The sequence below is a fragment of the Bufo bufo genome, chromosome 1, assembly GCF_905171765.1.
Source record: "Bufo bufo chromosome 1, aBufBuf1.1, whole genome shotgun sequence".
In the NCBI taxonomy this organism is placed as follows: Eukaryota; Metazoa; Chordata; class Amphibia; order Anura; family Bufonidae; genus Bufo; species Bufo bufo.
Genome location: NC_053389.1, coordinates 178,184,506 through 178,210,654, shown reverse-complemented (window position 1 = coordinate 178,210,654; position 26,149 = coordinate 178,184,506). Strand labels below are relative to the sequence as shown.

The 26,149-nt window shown below is 43.6% G+C and overlaps 1 protein-coding gene across 1 annotated transcript in view; it reads left to right on the top strand.

The window, feature by feature from the left end:
* Window positions 1-206: 206 nt before the first annotated feature.
* Window positions 207-26,149, top strand: part of TMC4 (transmembrane channel like 4) — an 83,600-nt gene continuing 57,657 nt past the window's right edge. The window contains exons 1-3 of the mRNA XM_040432714.1: window positions 207-508; window positions 20,628-20,814; window positions 22,061-22,209. Of these exons, the coding sequence (XP_040288648.1) occupies window positions 454-508; window positions 20,628-20,814; window positions 22,061-22,209 (391 nt within the window). The 5' untranslated portion in view covers window positions 207-453. The remainder of the gene's footprint in view (window positions 509-20,627; window positions 20,815-22,060; window positions 22,210-26,149) is intronic.

Genomic DNA, 26,149 nt, shown 5'->3' with positions numbered 1-26,149 from the left:
CTTTCCCGGAACAGATATAGATGAGAGGTGGCTACTTGGAATATTTCATCATTCGACTAAAGCAGACGACTCCAGGACTTTGACTCATTTCTGCAGTTGATTGTGTGTTTAGCTCTGTCTCTAGGGCACTAACTGGCACTGTGGCACGTCCTATCACACCCAATCCTGATTCTTGCCTGACCACTTCATTTACATGTGTCCTCTAATACTTGTCACTCAGTCTTCTCTGCTGCTGTATTGATAAGATGGTGTCACTCAGGGGCCACTCCTGTTTTATATGCTACATAAATACCAGCAACAGATCATTAACCAGCAGCACTATCACTGAGGTGACATGCAGTTTCCTCGGGCATAGCTTCCTTGTTTGTGACTTTACTGAACTGCACAAGGAACTGGGGACATCCTTGAATATTTCCTGACCTCCCTAGCCACCACTAGATATTTCCTTGAAGGATGCATCATATTGAGGATGGGATTTCGGACTATAACGCACATCCACTTGGGACAGGTAGGTGACACATATAATTCACTTTTCAGAACAGTACAGTTCCACTATCCAGGGTCTGAGACTCTGCAGTACAGACCAGTGGTCTCTGGCTATTGTGCACCCACAAATTCCAGCGGTCAGACCCCCACAAGTCAGTCACTTACATAAAACTGTTATTCTGGGGCAAGCCCTATAAATCTGCTTTGGCCTGGGGTCACATTTCATGTTGTTTTAGGTCCCGTCCCATTCTTTTCAAATGAAAATCAAGTGATGAATACCTGGAGCAGTCCTCCAGAATATCCTCCTGCTGGAGCCCACATCCCCTCTGCACAACCTAATGTAAAGCTAATGTACCTTACTATGCGCGCGTCATGTGCTGCAGAGGATCAGAAATGGCGTAGCACTTGATTTCCGTGAAAGATTGGAAGTTAAGGAGTGTCTCCCATAATTAGTAGCACCTGTGCCTAGCTGGCGTTAGTTGTGGAATTTATTTTTAGGGTGTCTTTAAGGGTTCGGCTACACAGCGATTTTGGCTCAACGTGTATAGCAGGGCAGGCATAGGAATTAATGAGATGCAGAGCAACGCGCATATTTGCTGCAACTGCGACCCCAGAATTGCTAAATATCCAACACTGCTGTTCTTTTGCGATTCTGGGCGCCTGATCGCAACAAATGTGCAAGTCGCTCTGCGACCCCATTCATTTCTATGGCAGCCCTGCTACACTGCAACACTTGAGTGCATGACACATGTCACGCCCAAAATCGCTGCATAGCCGAACCCTAACTCATTAAGACAATATTATGTTATTGGAAATAGAATTCATATTAGCTTTCATTTGATGTATTGTGAATAGTAGCAAATTCAATGAGTGCAAGCAGAGATCTTGAAAGCTGCAAGGTACTAAAACACTAAATATAATAGAAAGCTGTACAGCTTTTTCATTGCATAGTGAATATTTAATACTAGAAAAAGTAACCAGCGCTGCCCAGGTATTAAGTGTTGGTCTGTCTGGTTGTATGCTCAATGGTCTCCAAGAGGCCAATCCATGCCCTATTTTTTTTGGCTTACAGGGATATTGTTAGTAGCCCGATATGCAGGATCCCACTAAAGTCCGGAAGATCACCTGGCAGTTATGAATAAAAACTTTAATATATAGCATAAAATGCAATGTATGTATGTATATACAGTATGTATATACACTGCCTGTCCAAAAAAAAAAGTCGCCACCAAAAAAAAGCCTTTAGCTTTGATTACGGCACGCATTCGCTGTGGCATTGTTTCGATAAGCTTCTGCAATGTCACAAGATTTATTTCCATCCAGTGTTGCATACATTTTTTTATCAAGATCTTGCATTGATGATGGTAGAGTCTGACTGCTGTGCAAAGCCTTCTCCAGCACATCCCAAAGATTCTCAATGGAGTTAAGGTCTGGACTCTGTGGAGGCCAATCCATGTGTGAAAATGATGTCTCATGCTCCCTGAACCACTCTTTCACAATTTGAGCCCGATGAATCCTGGCATTGTCATCTTGGAATATGCCCGTGCCATCAGGGAAGAAGAAATCCATTGATGGAATAACCTGGTCATTCAGTATGTTCAGGTAGTCAGCTGACCTCATTCTTGGAGCACTTACTGTTGCTGAACCTAGACCTGACCAACTGCAGCAACCCCAGATCATAGCACTGCCCCCACAGGCCTGTACAGTAGGCACTAGGCATGATGGGTACATCACTTCATCTGCCTCTCTTCTTACCCTGATGCGCCCATCACTCTGGAACAGGGTAAATCTGGACTCATCAGACCACAGGACCTTCTTCCATTGCTCCAGAGTCCTATCTTTATGCTCCCTAGCAAATTGAAGCCTATTTTTCTGGTTTGCCTCACTGATTAGTGGTTTTCTTACGGCTCCACAGCTGTTCAGTCCCAATCCCTTGAGTTCCCTTCGCATTGTGCGTGTGGAAATGCTCTTACTTTCACTATTAAACATAGCCCTGAGTTATACTGTTGTTTTTTTCCTTGATTTGATTTCACCAAACGTTTGTGATCGCCGATCACGATCATTCAGGATTTTTTCCCCGCCACATTTCTTCCTCGAATACGATGGGTCCCCACTATCCTTACAGTTTTTAATAATGCGTTGGACAGTTCTTAACCCAATTTTAGTCGTTTCTGCAATCTCCTTAGATGTTTTCTCTGCTTGATGCATGCCAATGATTTGACCCTTCTCAAACAGACTAACAACATCTTTTCCACGACCACGAGATGTGTCTTTCGACATGGTTGTTTAAGAAATGAGAAGCAACTCATTGCACCAGTTGGGGTTAAATAACTTACTGCCAGCTAAAAGATAATCGCCCAGGCAGTAATTATCCAAAATGAGGCTCATAACTATTTGCTTAGTTAAATCCAGGTGTCGACTTTTTTTTGGGACAGGCAGTGTGTGTATGTATGTGTATGTATGTGTGTGTGTATATATATATATATATATATATATATATATATATATATATATATATATATATATATAAAATCTCCTCTGTATACAATACTCTGATACAGACCTCAGATCAAACCCCCCCCCCATGTTATTGATAGGATATTGGAGTGAAGTGTTAATTCACCAGTATTTTGGGGTGAATCTATAAGTATCCGGATTACCCAATACGTTCCGAGTCTAGTTATCTCAGTGTGGTCTGGCTGCAGGCTACTTATTGGATTCTTCCGAAGTAGCAGAGGAGCATTCGATTTTGTGATTGCAGTCATAAACAGGTGTGGAGAGTGACCTCTTCCACTCCTAAAATCTCCCCTTACTCCTTTCTTACATCCCTAAACAGGGGAAGGAGAGAGGGGGAAAAGATACGTTCAGATCACACATACACACTCCTAATTAACTCCCATTCACTTCAATGGGACTGCAAAAGATGCGGACAGCACTCTGTGTGCTGTCCGCATCCGTACTTCCGTTCCGCATCTCCGCCCCAAAAAAATAGAACATGTCCTATTCTTGTCCGTATCACGGACAAGGATAGGACTGGTCTATTAAGAGCCAGACCTTCCATTCTGCAAAATGCGGAACGCACGGGGCCCTTATCTGTGTTTTGTGGATCCGCTATTTGCGGACCGCAAAACACGGTACGGCCGTGTGCATAGGGCCTTATGCTGAGTGGACAGGTGAGGACAACCTCTGCTGTATAGGTAGAGCCCAGACGGGCAGGTGATTCTTTGTTTTTGCCTTACATTTCTGTGGATTTTCCTAAGTGAAGTTTTGGGCGAAATAAACTATATCTTCGCCGACCCCACCTACATGTACAGATGACACCCTATAAATTGGGACATCTATGTCCAATGAAAGTTGCATTTAGACATACAAGTGAACCTTTGCCTTTAGGGTGGGTCAAACATGGGTTGTTATTGACATTTTTGTGTACTTTTGCAGTTTTATTAGCATTTTGTGAATATCTCTTTTAATGTGTTTTAGGCCTCAAGCACACGGCCGTTGTTTTGGTCCGCATCCGAGCCGCAGTTTTGGCGACTAGGATGCAGACCCATTCACTTCAATGGGGCCGCAAAAGATGCGGACAGTACTCCGTGTGCTGTCCGCATCCATTGCTCTGTTCCGTGGTCCGCAAAAAAATATGATCTATCCTATTCTTGTCCTCGCTTTGCGGACAAGAATAGGCAGTTATATTATAGGCTGTCCATGCCGTTTCGCAAATTGCGGAACGCACGCGGACGCCATCCGTGTTTTGCAGATCCGCGATTTGCGGACCGCAAAACACACAACGGTCGTGTGCATGTAGCCTGAATGTAATAAAAATGCCAGCCCCAGATGTCAGCTGAAAATTTATCGGAAACATGAAACTCAGGACACCCAAGTGTTTTTTTTGCTACTGCTGTTTTTGCTAGTTACCGTAGGTGGCATTTTTTTTTATAAATTGTGCTGAAATAATAAAAAGAAAATCCTCCCCTATCAATTTGCACTCAGTACCCTATAATTAGGGAGTAAAAAATTAATTTTAGAAATTTTTGCTAGTTTATTTAAGAGGAAAAACTAAAATGTTGCATGGACATAAGTATTCAGACCCTTTTCTATGACACTTGAAACTTAGCTCTGGTGGCCTCCCACTTCTCTTGATTTGAGATGTTTGTACATCTGGGCATGATTTGGAAAGACATAGCCCTGTCTCTATAAGGTCTCACATCCAACAATGCATATCAGAGACAAAACCGAGCCATGAAGAGGAAAGAACTGCATGTAGAGCTCAGAGACAGGATTGTGTGGAGGCACATATCTGGAGAAGGGTACAAAAAATGGAATAAGTTTGGTACAACCAGGGCACTTCCTAGAGCTGGCTGCCCTACCAAACTAAGTAACTGGAGGAAAAGGACCTTAGTAAGAGAGGTGACCAGTAACTCAATAGTCACACGACTGAGCTTCAGAGGTCCTGTGTGCACATGGGAGAAACTTCCAGGTCAACCATCACTGCATCACTCCACCAATCTGGGCTTTATGGCAGAGTGGCCTGAAAGAAGCCTCTCCTCAGTAAAAGATTTGCTTCCTTTACAAAGGGCAATGAAATGTTCCATGGCTACTATCTATCCCAAGCATCATCAACGCAGTCAAGGTGACATTTACAGTGCCAGTAATTTATGAGAAGAAATGTACTGCCGGCATCATCACAGCCACTCTGTCTCTCCACTTTAAAGGGTAACTGTCATATATATTTTTTATTGCCAGTTTATTAGAGCTAGGCATGTATACATGAGTTAGTCTGTCAATGATTGTCAAAAGATCTGTAATTACCTCATAATAACAGCTTTCATTAATGTCCTTTGTCCCTTTCCACTGCTCCCTTAAAAGACAGTTGCTATGGCTTGTCTGTCTCTGGCTAAGAAGACAGGAAGACTGAGGAGCGGTCCTTCACACTGCATGCCTGCATTAGGCTTCAGCGTGAGGAGGCGTGTCTCTCAGTAATCCAATCTGATTGGCTGGCAGGGAGCTGCTGGCTACAGCAAGTGTGTATGGGAAGTAAGGGAAAGCAGTTTTGGCCTTAGAGAACTGGCAGAAGAGCCATCTGATCCTCATATTGTAAATGTTTAAACAGCCGTAACTAAGGGAAAAGCTCAAGGAAAACAGTGGTATGTGAAGAAACTAAAGATTGCTTAATGCATAATGCTGCTGCAGCAGTAACATATGCTAAAATAGATTTTTGATGAAAACATGACAGTTGCCCTTTAATATAGTTGTGGGGAACTTGATGTTCTACTTTATAAGGGTAACTACATACTATGTGGATTATGTGCGGTTTTGCTGTACGGCTTTTTGTGCAGAAAAAAACACAGCCTAATACAGTACCAGTATAGTAATCAATAAAAGGGAAGAAAATTGCAGCTCTCACCTGTTGCACCTGTTATGAGCACGGACGCCAGTCTGGACACGGCTGTTGCTTTAAACTTGTAAAAATCAATGAAAAAATCCAGCTCTTTTAAACAACAGGAGACTTTATTTATGATGCAGTAAAAACTTTCCAATCCTCATACACAAGAAGCGTAGATTGCTTCTTGCGTATGAAGATTGGAAAGTTTTTACCGTAATATAAATAAAGTGTCTCCTGTTGTTTAAAAGAGCTGGATTTTTTTCATTGATTTTTACAAGTTTAAAGCAACAGCCGTGTCCAGACTGGCGTCCGTGCTCACATCAGGTCAGAGCTGCATTTTTTATTGATTGCTTCTGCCGGTGTGGACTGCGTGCACTCCCTGTGATATTATTCAGATACTGCATTTTTCCCTCATTCCTCTTAATTTTTCTGGGGTATGGCTCATTTGTCACTATGATCAACGGACATTATCCAGGATCGAATGAAGAAAATGGAAGCCATTTCCACAAAATACTAATGAAAATAAAAATAAACGAGATAAAAATAATCTATGCAGCGACAATGCCATCATGTTTTCTACGTGTTACAGTGAAGAGTTTGGAAATATATGTCAAATTATTAAGAAGCATCTTCCTGTGCTGAGTTATGATAAAAATTGGTCTAAGTTCACAAAGAGCGGTATTAAGTGTGTGGCGCGTCTGTCTCCTACACTGGGAAATATGCTGAACCCCAGTCTATATGTTGATATTCCCAAAATACAACCGACTTGGCTGACTAGCAGAGGAAGCTATAAGTGCGGGCATAGTAGGTGTATTTGTGCAGCCACATGAGAATGGGCAGAACCTTTGAATCCACGGCAAATTGTAAGAAATTTGAGATCAAAACTTATCTGAATTGTAATACTAAATTTGCCGTGTATCTAATCACATGTGAGGTCTGTTCACTTTGATATGTAGGCTGCACAACTAATGAAATTAAAACTAGAATAAGAAAACATATTTCAGACATACCCCATTTTAAGACACGAAACGTCTCTGCCGCTAGTCTGCACTTTGCTGTAGTACATGGAGGGAATTTACAATAAAGAAGAACCGCAACTAATGGTGAGTGCCACTGGACTTTCTTTGCTTTTTCTTAAAGTTATACACTACTGTTTCTCACACAGTCTGCACAGTGGAGCACCGCCAGGCTGCGAATTTATACATCTCTGCTGCTCATTTAGTAACCACCTGTTTTATAGAGGAAATCAGTGTGTAGTGTCACTTCAACAATTTTTCCTGCCACATTTCATATGAACTGCTATCACGTATCTCAAATATAGCACACACGTAACTGATCCTCAGAATGGAAGTCACAACAACGGAAGAAACGCACCAGAGTGTATCACAAGGCAGGGAAGGGGCGGACACGTATTTTTTGCAGTGCAATCAGAAAGATATATTGGAAACACTTAGTACCAAGGCACTTGAAGCAAGAGTGACCCAATTGGCGGAAAAAGAGGTCCGCCTGTACTGGACGGTCAGTTCCCTCAAGTCATATAGGGATAGCAACCGAGTACCACGCGGCTTGCGTATATATAAAGAAATGTCACAGTACTTAGAAGATGTGGAATTCATGAATGAATGGCAGCACATACATCTGCAATTTTCTTTAAAGATCTTAGAAACGGTGCTCACAAGAAATGAAAAAGAGTACATCACCATAAGTGAAGAACTACTGAAAGCAAAGCAAATGTTACAGACCCGGTTAAAAGAAAGCCAACTGCAAGTGTATACTAAACGCCTGGATAAAAAATTAATTGTGAACCAAGGAGATATTAAAGAGAAAAAGAGAGACAAGTTCCTGAGGGACAAACAGGACTTTGACACAGGGAAGGTCTTTGAGGCAAGGCAACGTACACGTCAGCGCCGGAAAAAAAGTGACTATTGGACAACTGACTCCGATTCTAGTGCCTCGGATGATACACAGTCCCAGGGAATGACCAGTGGTTCAGGCATCAATCGCCCTTTAGAAGAGAAATCAGAAGGGGCCGAGGCAAAAGGCAAAACAAATATGAAAAGGCTACAAACGGAAATAAGTCTCTTGGAGACGATAATTGAGGAGGACACCACTTCATACAATCTGGTCATCAACCTCACTGGCTCCAAGCTACCACCAGGCTGTGAGAAAGTCCTCAACCGAGGCCTTAATTACGGCCTGGTGGAGCAGTTTGACCCAGTCGGGTTTGAGGTTGATTTGTTCAAATCTGTGAGAAAGCTAAACCTGAGAAGGTTTTTTTAGCAAGGTACCATGCAGTAGTCGGGAGAAAGGTGAGGGTCAGAAGCCGGCGGCCATAGGACCATTGGGGTTCAACATGACTGCCGACTTCATGAGCGCCACGGCTGGGCGCCGCCTAGTGATGTCAGACAAGGGGTATAAAAGCAGGCATTTCTTTGCTGCTGATATGCTGGCCTGATGAAGTGCTATACGCGTGAAACGTCCGTCGCCGCAATTCCCTTGCACTGCAGGTACGTGTCCACCTGCTGCCGTCTGTGTTCTTTTACATGTATCCTCATGTTGGAGAATATACAATAAAGAAGAACAGCAACTACTGGTGAGTGCCACTGGACTTTCTTAGCTTTTTCATAAATAAAGTGTCTCCTGTTGTTTAAAAGTACTAGTATAGTGAATGAGAGTTGACAAATCTTATGTACACTTTGCATATTTTTTACGTGCAAAAATTGACCTGCCATGTGGATTTTCAAATACAGGGGTGAGAATCTGGTGCAGCACGGATGCATGATATTGCAGCAGATTGTCTAAAGGACAAGTTGTATGTGCACTTGGCATCTGAAAGCATCTGTGTTGGTCCTATGTTCATATGTGCCCGCACTGCTGAGAAAAATTTATTCAAATGAGCCTCTAGGAGCAATGGGGGAGTTGATGTTACTCTTAGAGGTTCTGCTCTCTCTGCATCTGCCGTGTCCTCTGTACTTTGATTCATACCTCCCAACCATCCCGGATCCGGCGGGACAGTCCTGGATTTCAGTGGTTGTCCCAGTACGAGGGAGGTATGTCCCTCTCTCAGGCAGCTGTCCCTGCTTCAGCAGAGACTGCTGCCTGTAATGATAAAGCAAAGAGCCATCGGCTTCCTGCTCCATCATTCCTCTCCGGGCGAGGGGGGAGGGGGCGTTCGGCAGTCAGCCTCTGCTCCTCCTCCTCCACAGACCAGAGCAGCCGATGTGGATCCTGCTGCTGCTGAAAGAGGTGAGTAAGTGGAGTTTTTTCTTTTTCATTTTTTTTACTTTCTGTGAAGGGGGCACAGTCTTGGGTATATTTCTGATGGGGCACAGCTGGGCATATTTATTAAGGGGCACAGTCCTGGGCATATTTCTGGGGGGCACAGTCCTGGGCATATTTCTGAGGGGGCACAGTCCTGGGCATATTTCTGAGGGGGCACAGCCTGGCATATTTCTGTGAGGGGGCACAGCTGGGCATATTTCTGTGAGGGGGCACAGCTGGTCATATTTCTGTGGGGGGGCACATACCTAGGCATACTATTGTGAGGGGGCACATAACTGGGCATATTACTGTGATGGGGGCACAATGCTCACATAACTATTGTATAGTGGCATAAAGAGGGAATAATAACTATGTGGGGGCATTTACGGGACTGGGTGGGATTAGGTGTTTAGTTATGTTTTAGGTGGAGTTAGAGGTGTCGCCTAGTGCGGAAAAAATTTGCACGCCGCACATCGCGTCTCCTTCTTTTCAAAAGTTGGGAGGTATGCTTTGATTGACAGGGTCAGGCAGTCTAAACATTTAAAGGGCCAGTTCACACAAAGTTTTTTTTGCACTAAAATAAAAAAAAGCCTCAAAAACAGCATCCCATTCATTTCAATGGGAAGCAGCAATTTTTTATTTTTTTTACACACGTAAAAAAGAAGCAGCATGCCCTATCTTGGGGCAGAATCAGCGCTGTATATCCCATTGAAATGAATAGGACGCAGAAAAAACAGCTCCGTGTAAGTCCAAGTGTTTTTTGTATGTTTTCTGCTCATTTTTTGGCGCAGATCAATATCAAAAACCTCAAGCTGAAAATTCACCCTTATATTGAACACCTATTGGTTTAAAAAAAGACGCATAAAAAAATCTCACATAAAAATGCATTAAAAAAAGGGATTCCGCGCTAATTTTTTGTCGTGTGAACTGGCCCTTTTACTGTCAAAGTGGAGAGGACGTGGCAGTTGCAGAGAGGGCAGAGCCACTAAGTGTAATGACAACGCCCTTGTTGCTCCTAGACACTCATTTGCATATATTAAAGCATCATTTTTCTCAGTAATGCGGGCACATATGGACATGGGACCAACACAGATGTCTTCAGCTGCCAAGTGCACATGTAACAGGTCAGCCAGTGTCATAGGTACAGAACTGCTGCGTGTAAGTTTTCAAGAGCAGGATAAGAAATGAAAGCAGTGATGTGTTAGGTTGCTATGAGTAACAAAAATGTTTTTGTTTTTTTTTGTTTGTTTTTTGGGACAGTTTCCTAATCCTTCACCCACTCCTGCACCTGTAATACTGAATTGCGGGGACTCTGTATGCCACTGTAGAGACGCTGTACACGTAGATTTGCCTTAATTAAGTCAGAATGAAGTGAGACAATTGCTAATGATTCACCATCGACCTAAGGTTGAATATTCTAACTCCCATTGTTCACCAAAAATTCTATCTTACCCCGTGCCCCTGTTTTGAGATGAGTAGGGGTGTCATTAGTCTGCTCAGTGCTGACCAGGGTGGGTAGCTTGTCAATCATTGTGGCTTCTGGACAAGTGGGTCGAAAGAAATGTTCAATGGGCGCACTGTGCAATATACACCCCATAAGTGTACATTATGTAAATAGATACAAAGGGGGTCATTTATTAAGACTGGTGTTTTAGACGCCGGTCTTAATAAACCTCTATACCTGGCAGTTATGAAAAACTTCCGCCAGTTCTAAATGTACAACTTCCTAGCTGTCTTATATTTAGACCTTTTTCTAGGCCTGAAACAGGCCCCTTCCCCACCCGTGCCATGATCACTTTTTGTAGACCTGGCGTGAGTGGTAAAAAGTTGCAGATTTTGGCGCAACTAACCGTTGACAGCACCATGTTACAGAGCAGGAGAAGCTGAGCAGATTTATATATAAGTTTTGTGGGAAAAGATTCAGTAAAACCTGTCATTTACACATGTATATCTCACTTTTTTCACCTTCTGTGAATACCTTTCAGTACAGGGACGATGGGTTATCAGTGATTGATGGCATTGTGTGCATAAAGCCTCATTTACACATCAGTGTTCCACATACATGTACTGTACATGTTCTCCACAGACTGCACACGCACCCATTTATTTTAAAATGTAAGTGGACGGAGCCTCTAGGTGCTGAAAAGATGCCCCCATAGCACCTTGAGGCTAATTAGCATACCAATAAAACTAAGTTTTTTAGGGTAACCGCTGCAGAGAAAGGAATTACAATAGCATGGTTAGGTACAGCAGACACTAGCAGATCACTAGTGTCTGACAGCTAATTAGGTCAAAATGTGGTAGTAGAAACCCTTTAAACTCATCCAATAAGGAACTTGAACTTCCCTCAGCTAAACCATTGTTGCCCTCCTAAACTGAACCAATGTATTCTCCTAATTTATCCTCTAGCAGCCTGCAGTCCATCTTGACCCAATCAATAATAATACCTAAAAATCCCTATTTTTTCCGGCTTTAGCAGCACCCAAAGCAAACTGCCAAATACAATTAAAGGGACTACAAACAAAAAATCACCAAGATAGTAAAGCATGGACAACCAACCACCCTCCTGCTTGACTACCTAATCCAAAAAAAGAACTGAACATCATAAAGTATGTGTCACGAAAAGGTAGGGATAAGTGCAGCCCTAAACTCCACCCACTCCTCTATCCCTACCTACTTGCAGGGTCCGTCCTAACAGACGGGGTACAACTGGGCGACAGTCCCTAGCTTACGTACGTGCAGGGGCCTAAAGGAAGGAAATAAAGAGGGAAGAAAACAAAAGACAAAGACAAGCGCAAAGTTTCCCAGGCTGGGAAAGTACTACAACAGGAACAACTGGAAGCCGAGGTCAAGAGCCAGGAGGTAACACAGGCACAAAGGGTTAATACAAAATTGAAGTCAATACAGAGATCAGGAGCCAAGTGATCACGTCAGTACAAGGGATAACACCAGGTCAAGGTGAAATACAAGCTGAAGTCAAACGAAGTCACAAATGCAGAAAACGCTAGTGAGGTAATAAGACCAATCACAGGTAACCTGCATGGAAGGATGACGTAGCACCTAGCACGTCACGCTCTTCCCTCCTCCCGTGGCTCGGCTACCCCGCTGTCTTGAGCGTCTCTGTAGCCTCTCCTGCTTCCCTAGACTCGGGGACTCGTGCTGTAGTCCCGGTCCCCGATTCAGCTGTGCCCCTGCCTCTGCCTCCAAGGGCTATCTGGCGTCTCCTCGTTTTCCTCTTCACCCTATTACCTCCTCACCTGGCCGAGATCGTGGACCGTGGACTTCTTTCCTGGGCTCCGCTTCGCTCCGCTCGTATGCCTCGGCTCTCTCATCTCTGCCTCCTTGGCCGGCACAGCTCGGTCCGTGGTCCTCCTGTCGGCGACTTCCGGTTCCCCTGTGCCCGCTGGTGGTGGCGTTCCTCTCTTCCTGGTGGATCCTCTCTGCGCCCTGTGTCTTGGGCTGCCTGCGGTGTCCATCGGAGCTTGGTCGGCTGCTCCTCCTGACGATCTTCTCCAGCTGTGTCGCTGTGCCTCCGGCTCCTCTCCGGGCTGCCTGTGGTGTCCATCGGAGCTTGGTCCATCTTTCTGTGGAAACTGGTGAGACGGTTCCTTTTTCTTTTTTTTGGTTCTCCCATTTTTTTTTTTTTTACTAATCAACTAACATTGTAACCAAAACGAGTTAAAGGATACTAATGTGTACTCAACCTACATCCCACATGGGCCATTACTGAGGGAGAACGAGGAGATAAAGACAAAGAAACAGGAAAAGAGGGGGGAGGAGAGCAAAAGGAAGGAGAAGGGGAGGAAAAAAAAAAAGAAAAATAAAGGAAGAGGAAGAAAAGTGAAGAAAAGAGAAAAGAAAAGGAGGGAGAAGGAGAGAAAGAAAGAGAAAAAGACATATTTAAAAAAAAAAAAAGAGAGAGAAAAGGGGAAGGGAAAGGAGAAAAAAAATTAAAAAGAAGAGAGGGAAGTAAGGAAAAAGAGGAACGCGGAATGGCCCCAAAAGCTAGTAGGCGTTCCGCAGACCTCTCTGGCCAGAAACCGGCCACTAAATCCTTTGAAGGAACAAAAATAGACCAATTCCTAAGGTCCCCAAGGGTTAATACCAGAGGTGGTCAAAAGGACATTAGTTCCAAAAGAACTGACAATTTTGAGGTGATGGAAGCAGAATCACAAAAAGTTTCTGGCTACCCTCAAAGGGAAGGGGGAATAGAGGGAGAAGACATGTTTAACGTCCACTCTATCTCGCTAAAAGAAATACTATTGGCAGTAAAACAGAATGGGGATTTAATACAAGGCATTACAACCCAACTTGGGTCAATTCAAGCCGATGTGGGACTGATTAGAGACGATTTGTCAAAAATCCGAGATAGAGTTAACAATGTGGAGAGTTCTATGGCTATAATACAGAATGAATCCCAAAAAATAAACAGCGAGGTGTCCACCCTGAAGATAGATCTCAATCTTCTTAAAAGAAAGGTGGTGGACTTCGAAGACAGATCACGAAGATATAACATGAGAATTCTGGGGGTTCCAGAGGGTGTGGAAGATAAGAACCCTACCCAATTTATACAGATGATGATCCTGGAGAATTTTGGGAGGGATCTTTTTTCACCTTTGTTTATGGTAGAAAGAGCCCATCGGGTCCCAGGTGGGAAACCAATCCCTGGGAGACAACCACGGACATTCCTTGCTAAAATGCTGGTTTCAAGTGACAGAGATATGGTACTAAGAAGGGCGAGGGAATGTTCCCCTGTTCTATATGATGGGAACAGATTGGCCTTCTTTCCTGATTTTTCAAAGGATATCCAACAAAAGAGACGCTCGTTTATGACTGTTAAAAAGAGGTTAAGAGAAAGGGATATTAAATACTCACTTATTTTCCCAGCAAAACTTTGGATTATTTTTAAGGACACAACCTTTTTCTTTGACACTCCGGGTAAGGCTGCGGATTGGCTTGAACGAAATAATATGTGACCTTACTGTTGTAGGGTTGGCTGGGAATAACAATTGTTAGAGGGTCTTTATATTTTCCACTTTCTTTGTTTAGCTAGCGAGGAGGTGCAGAGCAGGGAGGGGGGAGTGTGGGAGGGATGGTTATAGGCGAGATATCTGCTGCAATATGTGGTGGATTACTTGTAGGGGGGGGTTGGGATTGGGCTGGGATGCGTCTACTTTCCCTTTTTTTTTTTTTTCATTAATTGCTGTTCATAATGTCTATTAGAATTCTTACCTTCACCGTTTGGAGCTTGGGGGACAGTAGAAAGAGACAAGCGGTTTTTGATTTGATGCGTATACACCTCCCAGCAATTGTATGCTTTATAGAAACACACCTTACTGGGGAGACCTCCAGGGTGGTCACCAGGGGATGGGCTGCGCACACCTACCACTCGACCTTCTCTAGTCACTCTAGGGGAGTAACTGTTTGCATTCATAGAACGATTGAATTTTTCTGCGAGGCATCCTCTGTTGACCACCAGGTAAGGTTTGTCTTCCTATACTGCAAGCTGGGATGGGAGATGTGCATTTTGGCCTTTGTTTATATCCCACCTCCATTTTCTTTCTCAGTGCTTAACTCTCTGTTAAAATTTATGGACAAATGGCCGGAATGCCCCACATTGATTACTGGTGACTTTAATTGTGTTATTAACGCGGCAGTAGATAGGGTCTCTATGGGTGTCGAGAGAGACGCCTCTGTTCAGGGGTCCCCCCTGGCACGTTTTTGTTCTGAGGCTGGGTTTGAGGATGTTTGGGGAAGTTTGGGTCAGGGGAGAAGGGTCTTCTCATGTATTAGTAAATTAGGTAGATCCATGTCCAGAATAGACCATGCTCTGATCAAAAAAAAATATGTGCGATATGTAAAACGAATGACGTATGAGACTAGGTCACTCTCAGACCATCTACTGTTACTCCTTGAACTTTGCCTGGCCCAGGATAAACAAATAGGTAGACCTCTTTTTAGATTGAATCCTTATTGGCTATCATTAATAAAGAACCATGAAATAATACATAAGGAAATTAATCAATTCTCGGTTACTAATTATAGGTCAACTAAAATCCAAATAGTATGGGATACCTTTAAGGCCTATATGAGGGGAATAATGGTCAGTCACATTGCAAACCTGAGAAAGGAGTATGGGAAAAATGAGAAAAACTTAAAAGAACAAGCCTCCTCAGCTACACAACTTTTCTATATAGATAGGACAGAGGAAAGTAGGGAAACTATGCAGAAGACTATACAGGCATACTCCAGCTTCTTGCTGGAGAAGGCACAACAGAGTCTATTCTTTAAGGGGCAAAAATATTTTACTGAATCAGGGCGACCGGGGAAACTCCTATCTAGGGTGAGCTCGAGCCAGGAATAAAAAAAAAATATAGATAATATACGATTGGCTAATGGGAGGATGGTTAGGGGACAAAATTCCATAGAATTCCTTGAGTACTTTTCAGACCTTTTATAAAGCCGACTGCAGGATCACAGATGAAATTATGGACTCCTATCTTGATGGTATTGTCTTTCCTACTATTACTCTGGCTCAAAAGAAGGTACTTGAGGCCGATCTCTCTATTCAGGAGCTCGAAGGGGCAATTAAACTATGCTCGGGGAACTCCACCCCCGGTTCAGACGGACTCCCATATGAATTTTATGGTAAATATAAGGAGGTTGTTTTTCCTAAATTGCTGGAGGTCCTTGCTGAATCGGTGGAGGAGGGGAACCTGCCGGGTTCAATGATGGAAGCGGTAATAATACTAATTCCCAAAAAAGGTAAGGACCCAATAGATATGGGATCCTATAGACCGATCTCATTGCTGAACGCGGATGTAAAGCTCCTGGCGAGGATCTTGGCCACAAGACTTTCTGGGGTTATCTCCTCCGTTGTCCATCCAGGCCAGAACGGCTTTATTCCAAATAAAGGTACTCATCATAATCTTCATCGGCTCTTTGCCAATATACAGGCTCCTGGGGGGTCTGCTCGCTCCATCCTGTCTTTAGATGCCTCTAAGGCCTTTGACAGAGTGGAGTGGCGATTCCTATGGAGGGTTTTGGCGAGGATGGGCTTTGGGGAGAGATTTATAAATATGATTAAAACACTGTATAGATCCCCTACGGCTAAGCTGAGTCTCATTGAGAGTATTACTCCCAGTATTAACCTAAATAGAGGTACTCGCCAGGGCTGCCCACTATCTCCACTCCTATTTGATATTTATATTGAGCCCCTGGCTTTGGGTATTAGGCAGGATGTTCAAATTAAAGGATTTGGAACATTAGGAGTGGAAGACCGCATTTCTCTATACGCGGACGATGTCCTTTTTTTCGTAGATAATACAGAAATAACTGTCCCAAGAATTATCCGTATGGTTAAACTATTTGGTGAGGTATCAGGCCTAGATATAAACTGGTCAAAGACCACTTTGATGCCAATAGACCCGGTGTCCCAAAAGGAGTCATTGATAACCCAGCTAGATGTGGTCGATACTGTTCAATACTTGGGTATGACGATATCTCCCAAGGTTGAAAATTCTGTACATCTTAACCTGATCCCATTGATAACAAAAACTAGGGCAAAAATAGGGATTTGGCTGAGACTTCCTTTATCCAGAGCTGACCGAGTTTCACTGATTAAAATGGTAATTCTACCCCAATTCCTCTATGTTCTTAGGAATATACCTATTTGGATAGAGGATAAATATTTTTAACTTATGGAAAGAATAATTAATGATTTAGTCTGGGGAAGAAAACGAGTGAGACTCAAATTGGAATATCTATATAAACCCTTGGAGCATGGGGGTTTAAATCTCCCATGGTTTAAAGGCTATTTTATTGCTGCTCAGCTATGGATGTGTAATGAATGGCCAAATAGTACACTTCTAAGTAGCCTAGTAAGAAGCTCTGCACACAATAACATATTCACGCTTCTGGAATCTGGGCTATTGACTAACAGGGATCGGGGTTATAAAGGGACTACAAAATTACTATCGAAAAGGTGGGCTATTACTAGAGCATGGTTTGGGGTAAAGGGATCACTTATATTCACGACTCTCTGGCACAATATTCACTTACAGATCTTAGATGGTATAGCAATGGATCAATTCTGCCAAAAGAATAGGATTATTTATATGGCACAGGTTATTAAGAATAGAGAAATTAAGTCGTTTTTGGAATTATCACACAGTGTAGAGAATTTATCTTGGTTTAGGTATTTTCAGCTTCGGTCGGCACTTTTTAGTTTGGATGATAAATCACTGTTAGAAATAGATAATTCTTCTCTGTTAAATGAGAGGTTCGGGAAGATAACATTAAGAATGAATATTTCAAATATATATAAATTACTAATTAAGTCACGATTTTCTGAGACACGATCACCGGGACAAAGGGCCTGGGAGATGGATTGCCCAAACATACAAATGGTAGGGTGGGGGAGTATTTTCACTAACCCAGATGTACTTTCTCACAATTTTAATCATGTTTTAATACAGTTTAATATTTATCACAGACTATATGTTACCCCTATCTGGTTAAACAAGTGTAGAATAAGAGCTACCTCCAAGTTTCCTCTTTGCGATACTGTTGGTGCAGATTATTTGCATATGCTCTGGGCATGCCCAGAACTCGGATCATATTGGAATGGTATTAATAATCTCCTCACCCATAAGTTAAAAATACGGATTCCTCTTGAGCCACAATTGTTTCTACTGAACGATCTTTCGACATTAAGTAGTCATAAATCTCAAAAGATCCTATTAGGTAGAACAGTACTATTGGCCAGGCTCCTGATCAGTCAGAGCTGGTTCGCATGCCATGCCCCAGAGGTAAACAATTGGATAAACCTGGTTAACAAGGTTAAAAATTATGAACGGATTCTCTATAAGCAGAGAGGTGGATTAGAGAAATGAGTTAAGATATGGGATGGCTGGTAGCTCTGATATGACTGCACGTGGAATAAATTATAATTTTTTTTATTATTATTCTTTTTTTCTCTCTCCCCTTCTCCCTATTTCTTTTTGAGGGGGGGGGGGGGACGCATCGCAGGGAGGTGGGGGGTAATGGGGTCAAGGGAAAAAAAAATGGTGATAGTTTATACTAAGAATGAATTTCTTTTTGTGTACTCGTTTTGTATAGTAATAAAGATGTTAAATAAATAAAAAATCACAGGCAACCTGTGGCCAGCAGGTTACCTGTTTAAATAGGTCTAATTGATAGGTGCCGTCCTCCTCCTCAGGGATAGGATGCTGGCGGCGTTGCAGGGAGCGAGCACGTCGCCAGCTTTCCGTTACAGTATGAACATGAGATCAAACAGGAACATGAACAAACAGCCTATAAGCAGACGACAATCAATGTAATAGTTGACCTTTCGAGAATAAACAAGCAACGGAGAACTGTCCGGATAAACAGGCAACAATCAAAATTCATCCTTTTTTAAATCAGCAGGACAAGCTATGATGAGCAGCTTCACGGCTAAGCACCTGGAGAGCTTGTACTGGCTACCTGAGAGGAACTTGCAGTACCCAGTTACAAACCAGTTAAACTGTATCTCCCCAAGGTTGTGCCCACTCCATTGCCCTTTACTTATCCTTTAAAAAAAAAAAAATGATGGTTTATTAAAAAGTATGCAGTTGCATCCCCCAGGTTTTTGCGTAAACACGGTGCAAATCATGGAGTGGCACCTGTACAATTACCTGCAGTCCCTAAAATCTACAAGGTGGGTACACAGAGGGCCACTGTGACTCTGTCTGGCTCATCTACAGTGTACCAAGAGGCGGCCACATTGAAGACCTGTAGTTTCTTCTTTACTGTATTGGTGTCACAGCTGAGGATGGGGGAAACCCTCAGCCGTGTGCCGGAAGGAAGATGGTCGCTGCTTGACCAGGACAAACAGGATTAGGGAGCAGGTCACCTCCTACAGCGTCCCTAACCTGACCCTAACTCCTACCTGCATGGGCCGACCTTGAAGGTAGGAGGACCCATGCGCAGGAACCTCGGATCCCTACTCGCCCTAAGCCGGTCCCTAGGCTAGGAGTCAGAGTAAGACATCCTGTTCCTTCAGGATACGGAGGAACAGGAGTCTCACTGGCCAAGCTGCAAGGAAGGGAGAACAAGTGCAACCTATGGCAGTGGCAGGTACTTGCCACAAACATCACACTGACCTGCCACAGACAACCAAGCCTGGAACCCATGTGGGTGTACTGCCCACAGACAGCAGGACTCAGCACACAAACATACAACACACGGGAACCCAGGACCACAGGTGCAATAAAGAAACATAAAAGCAAACAACATCTTCCAGACACCAAAGGACATAAATAATTGCTTATGACCAGAAGGTTGGCCCCCACTGGCAGTTGGTAAGTAACCAGGAGGATGTCTACAGCCAGCATGGCTGAAACACCCTCTCTGGCTACTGCCTACAACTGAGGCTTTATAGGGCCAAGAGGCCACACCCAACAATCAGACACACCCCGTGACTCACACACACTGAAAGGGAGTTAACCCTTCCAAAACCACAGAAGGGAAAACATAACTAAAGGGGAAGTGTCCAAACAATAAACACACTGTGGCTGTTGCCGCAGGCAACGACATGGGTGGCAAGCGTGTCCTGGGAGTCAGCCCGAAGGCCGGGACACTGCCACCACATGTACATCATACAACCAAACGTTGCCACGGACAGCCACAGTGCAGGGAAAATGTCAGTGCACACCAAACATAAACAAAGTGCACACAGACATACAAAAGTGCTACAAACGCGCACACAACTCCAAGGGAACCGCACACATAGCTGTTGTCCGCGGCAACCGCACCTGAGGCCAACTACATTATGCCTCAAGCTGCGGTTGACACTACAACCCAAAACCGCGGGCAACAGTATGCGGCTCCCAAGGAGTCACGGCCATAACCGTGGCCGTGACAATTGGCAATAGTGAATCCTGTACTACTAAATTTTGACACTAAGGGCTGTTTCACACGAGCGAATGCCGCGCGTTTCATCCGCAGCGTGAATGACAGCCAAGCCCCGCACTGGACAGCAGAGACACGGAGCATTAACATGATTAATAATGCTCTGTGACTCTCTGTGAACTTTTTACTATAAAATCACAGTGAGATAAAGTTGTCACTGTGGTTTTGTAGTAAAAAGATCACAGAGAGGAACAGAGCATTTTCTACATCTGGTTTAGGCGTAGAAAATGGTCTAAATGTAAGACAGCTAGGAAGTTGTCTTACATTTAGAAGCGGCAGAGGATCCACCGAAGCTGTGTAGGGGCCGGCGGCTCTACATAACTTTGGCGGATCCACTGCCACTGCAGGACTTTATTAAGACCAGTCTTATTAAATGTGCCCCTGAAACAACAAAGTGTAACGACCGACACCCACAGAACGCCCTGATTTCTCAGGCAAAATCGTTATAGTTGTCTGTGGCTATACTTTGCCCTCCATCAGTAAATTCTGACCGTAGTTATTATGAGGGGAAAAACATTAACTACAAATACATGCATGTAATTAACAGATGCAGTGTGGCAGACAAATGAGTCGTCTGAGTCCTTACGTTATCGGGGCCATGAAGAGCAAACATGGACCGAAACATACCCACCGACAAGGGTTCTAGAAGACCAATGGGTGGACATGTGGCTGGAGGATGAAAACAGACCTATAAAAGACTTGTATTGCTCTATACAGAAGAAAAGAGAAATAAGGTAACTTTTCAGGTTTTTTAAACAATAGTTTTTATTGCTCCAGTAATTAGCAAATCACCCTGATAAAAACAATCAACCATTTGAGTCCACAGCTTCTATATAGACCAAAGGGTCTCCATGGTTATGAACTAAAAACAAACCTTTTGTTACCCTCCTGGATTTAAAGGGGCTTTCCAGGATCAGAATCATTATGGACTATTCTCAGGATAGGCTAGCAATATCTGATTGGTGGGAGTCCATCTCTCCACCGCTTGAAGGTGTTGCGGCACTCGTGCAAGCACTGCAGTCTCTACATTGTTTATATTGGTCTGTCGACTTTCCAGCCATCTATGAGGTATCAGTGGTACAAGGTATTGTAGCTTTGTCCCATTCAAGTGAATGGGATGAACCTGCAATAACCTACACTGCCATTACTATGTACATGCCGCACACAGGTAGATGGACTGTGGAAAATAATGAAGAGGCCGAAGGCCATAGCCAACCCAAACAGCCGATTACAGGGGTGCTCAAATTCAAAACCCCACTAATCTAATATGGAGAATAGGCCATCAATATTCTGATCCCGGAAAACCAAGCAAAAAGAAGTGGCCATATGTTAGAAGGTAATACATGACTGTAGGATCAGACTGCACAGGGTTTGTTTGTAGTCTGTAACCATGGAGACACATCTGCACAGGTAGGATATTTTTATATCAAGACTATTTGTGGAGCTGTTTTATTTTTATTTCATGTATTGAATCTCTAAATTAGATCTGTCCGATTAATAAGCTCTCCTATGTAAAGGCAGCATAGTATATATAATTACATTGTATACGTGTTTTTAAAGAGTGGGCCCTAATTGCTGGAGGAGATCGACATAAAGAATTGTTACATACTAATGTGCCCTTTAGGATTAATTGATAACAATGGCATGAACGTCTTTTTGTGATAATTATTGCTTTGTTGCAATTTTCATGGTGTAACGGTACATGGTGGTGACATGGGGGTGCACAGGTATATTTTGCAGGTGTGCGCCCGGGTCATCACGTAGGCCAGGGGAAGCGTGATTCAGAAGGCCATGATTGCTACTTCTGAATAAATTCTATAGCTAATTTCCACTACAACAATGAAATAATTATTTTAAGCTATAGGTACCTGAATCATCAATGAGAAGAAGATGATCAGGTATTAGATACACACATATATCAGTAGCAGAGCAAACAATGACGTAAAAGTGCCATTGTGGATTCATGTTCTTTTTATAAAGGAGAAAGCAGGAAAGGAAAATTGCAAAGAAGACAGGATGGGAGTCCTGGAAGGAGGAAAGGACAAGATCTTGGAGAAAATTTAAGACTATAATGTTGGATGTTCTACAATATCTGATTCTGTGGAAAGGCACCCTGCAAACTATTGGAGGTATGTAGGTAATAAATGTTTATCACTAATCCACATAATAAGCCTGATTATTATAATAACACCTTTAATGGTACAGGTACTCGGCTATGTCTTGCAGCCTCATAGCATTGAATGAACATGTATGTCTGCCGACTGCCACTCCATTCAAACAGAGGAACAGAGGCCCCCGCTGATCAGACACATCCCCAGGGGATAAGTTGTTGTATTGGGACAACCCCTTCAATCTTATTTAGCATTGGGGCAGGATATGATAATTTTGCTATGGGCCCCTTGGCCATTGGCTCTCAGACATTGCCTAAATGGTCAGTCCACCAATGCCCCACAAGTACCTGATATTTGACATGATGTCACATGAGGAACATCTGTCACCTCTCCAGACATGAAATAACAATTCTGAAGCATCTTTTCTTAGGTCTCTGCATTGTGCGGTTCCTCTGCTATTCCTACTCTTCCTTCCTAGATGTATTAATAAATTGATAACTGGGTATTACCAGTTGGAGGGGTGTGTCTGATGGTCTCCTATCAGTGCAGGCAGTGTCTGTAGGGACACACCAATTTGGCAAGGGAAATGCAAAACAGCTAGTTGTCAATTTATTCATAATTTTCTTAGAGGAATAACAGAGGAAAGACAAAACTGAGTTTGAGGGAAGGTTTTCAGTGTTGTTTCATGGTAAGTTTTTACTGAAACAAACATGACAGACGTGGTGACACTTCCTTTTTCAAAATGTATAAATAATAGCCTATAATGCTTTAAGGAATGGGTGTCAAACATGCGGCCCGCGGGCCGCATGCGGCCCGCAATGAATATCTTTGCGGCCCGGCAGTCTAGTATCTATGAAGATGAGCGCGCTGCTATCGGCGCGCTCATGTTCTCTCAGCAGCACGGGGAGAAGGAAGCTGTCCTCCCTCCCCCTGTGCTGCTGCCACCAATGAGAGGAGAGGGGGGGGGAGGAGGGGCGGGCGCACTGCGCCACCAATGAGGAGAGAGGGGCGGGCGTACTAAGCCACCAATGATAGGACTATTCCCATTTCCCACACAGAGCGGCGCCCAGCGATGTCTCAGCACTCACCATTAGTCCTGGGCGCCGCTCCGTTCCGTTCGCCCGCAGTGCCCCCTTACTGTCTCCTCTCCTGCTCCACATGCTGCTGATTACTATCGGAGCGATGGGAGGAGACATCAGCGTCACTAGTGGGCGTTCCTTCTTCCTGGCTGTAGCGCTGTCCAATCGCAGCGCAGGGAGAAGGAACGCCCACTAGTGAAGCTGATGTCTCCTCCCATCGCTCCGATAGTAATCAGCAGCATGTGGAGCAGGAGAGGAGACAGTAATGGAGCACTGCAGGCGAACGGAGCGGCGCCCAGGACTAATGGTGAGTGCTGAGACATCGCTGGGCGCCGCTCTGTGTGGCCTGATAGTGAAAGTCAGTCTTTAACACAATACAGGAGGCGGGTGCCGGCAGCAGAATCGCATTGCCGGCACCCTGTCGCTGACAGGGGGCTGCGATCAGAGGCAGTTAACCCCTTAGGTGCTGCACCTGAGGGGTTAACTGCTGATCTGCCAGTACCAGCCTCCTGTATAAAGGGGTAATTTATCATTGGTGGTGCAGTGTGCCCCCATCCCCCCCCCCCTCAACCCCCCATCCCATTAAAATCATTGGTGGCACAGTGCGCCAGCCCCTCTCAACCCCCCCAGTATTAAAATCATTGGTGGCAGTGGCCACAGGGACCTCTCCCCTCCCCCTCATTGATGGTGCAGTGGCAGCTTCTGATCGGAGCCCCAGCTGTGTAAGCCTGGGGCTCCGATCAGTTACCATGGCAGCCAGGACGCTACAGAAGCCCTGGTTGCCATGGTAACATCCCTGATGCTGTGTGCACAAGGCACAGAGCAGCAGGGACAGTGTGAAGTCCTATTCACCCTGATAGAGCTGAATAGGACAAGGGATGAAAGATCCCAGGTTCTCGCCCCTAAGGCTACTTTCACACTTGCGTTCAGAGCGGATCCGTCTGAGACAGATCCGCTCATATAATGCAGACGGTGGATCCGTTCAGAACGGATCCGTCTGCATTATATTGTAAAAAAAATATTTTTTTGATGCGGCCCACATAAACTAAAATTTTGTTTTTTTGGCCCATGTTAGCTTTTGAGTTTGACATGCTTGCTTTAAGGGGTTATTCCATATAGTACATGAGAATCTCGTTCTAAAGCTAGAACCAGCCCTATACCTCACATGGATCCAGAGATCTCCACATTCATTGCTCTGCTAGATTTATATCAAGCTAACAACTCAGGGGGTGTGTCTATTCTGCTGCTGCATCTCTCTCCCTTATCACAGCTCAGGAGGCAGCTGAAGGATTAAACTGAGCATGTGCGGCCATCTCATGGAGCAGGACAAAAAAAATAAGTAAAAAAACAGCAGGTGGCGATATATTTTATTGAATAACTCACACATTTTTTTATTACATGCAGTTACAAAAGTATTCAGATCTAGGTGCTGGGTTGAAAACTGTAGAATATTTTTTAAAAACATAAAAGTGCCCCTTTACTAGATGTGACTAGAGCAGAATATGATGTGTTTATTTTTTAACCTTTACACCTGATTTGCTTACAGTATGTGTGAATTATTTAGATGTTGTTTTCTGTTTTTATGTGTGACTTGTATATATTTGATCATTGTAATAACATTTTGATTTACAATAAAAACATAAATCTGGGACTACATGGTGACTTTGGCCTTGACTGACCTTGATTCTTTGAATTGTATGTATATATATATACACAGTACAGACCAAAAGTTTGGACACACCTTCGCATTCAAAGAGTTTTCTTTATTTTCATGACTATGAAGGCATCAAAACTATGAATTAACACATGTGGAATTATATACATAACAAACAAGTGTGAAACAACTGAAAATATGTCATATTCTAGGTTCTTCAAAGTAGCCACCTTTTGCTTTGATTACTGCTTTGCACACTCTTGGCATTCTCTTGATGAGCTTCAAGAGGTAGTCCCCTGAAATGGTCTTCCAACAGTCTTGAAGGAGTTCCCAGAGATGCTTAGCACTTGTTGGCCCTTTTGCCTTCACTCTGCGGTCCAGCTCACCCCAAACCATCTAGATTGGGTTCAGGTCCGGTGACTGTGGAGGCCAGGTCATCTGGCGCAGCACCCCATCACTCTCCTTCATGGTCAAATAGCCCTTACTTTTAAAGTTTTCCCAATTTTTCGGCTGACTGACTGACCTTCATTTCTTAAAGTAATGATGGCCACTCGTTTTCCTTTACTTAGCTGCTTTTTTCTTGCCATAATACAAATTCTAACAGTCTATTCAGTAGGACTATCAGCTGTGTATCCACCTGACTTCTCCTCAACGCAACTGATGGTCCCAACCCCATTTATAAGGCAAGAAATCCCATTTATTAAACCTGACAGGGCACACCTGTGAAGTGAAAACCATTTAAGGGGACTACCTCTTGAAGCTCATCAAGAGAATGCCAAGAGTGTGCAAAGCAGTAATGAAAGCAAAAGGTGGCTACTTTGAAGAACCTAGAATATGACATATTTTCAGTTGTTTCACACTTGTTTGTTATGTATATAATTCCACATGTATTAATTCATAGTTTTGATGCCTTCAGTGTGAATCTACAATTTTCATAGTCATGAAAATAAATAAAACTCTTTGAATGAGAAGGTGTGTCCAAACTTTTGGTCTGTACTGTATATAACATAAGTATTGATATAAGTAATGACTACCTGTCCTTAGGATAGGTATTCAATATTAGATTGAAGGAGATGTGACTTCCAGAACCCCCGCTGATAAGCTGTTTGTATGAGCTGCAGCACCAGAACCACATAGCTGGGTCCACTGTGTAGTGGCTGTGCCTGATAATCGCAAGTGAATAGGAGCAGTGCTGCAGTAACCAGACACGGCCACTACACAGTGG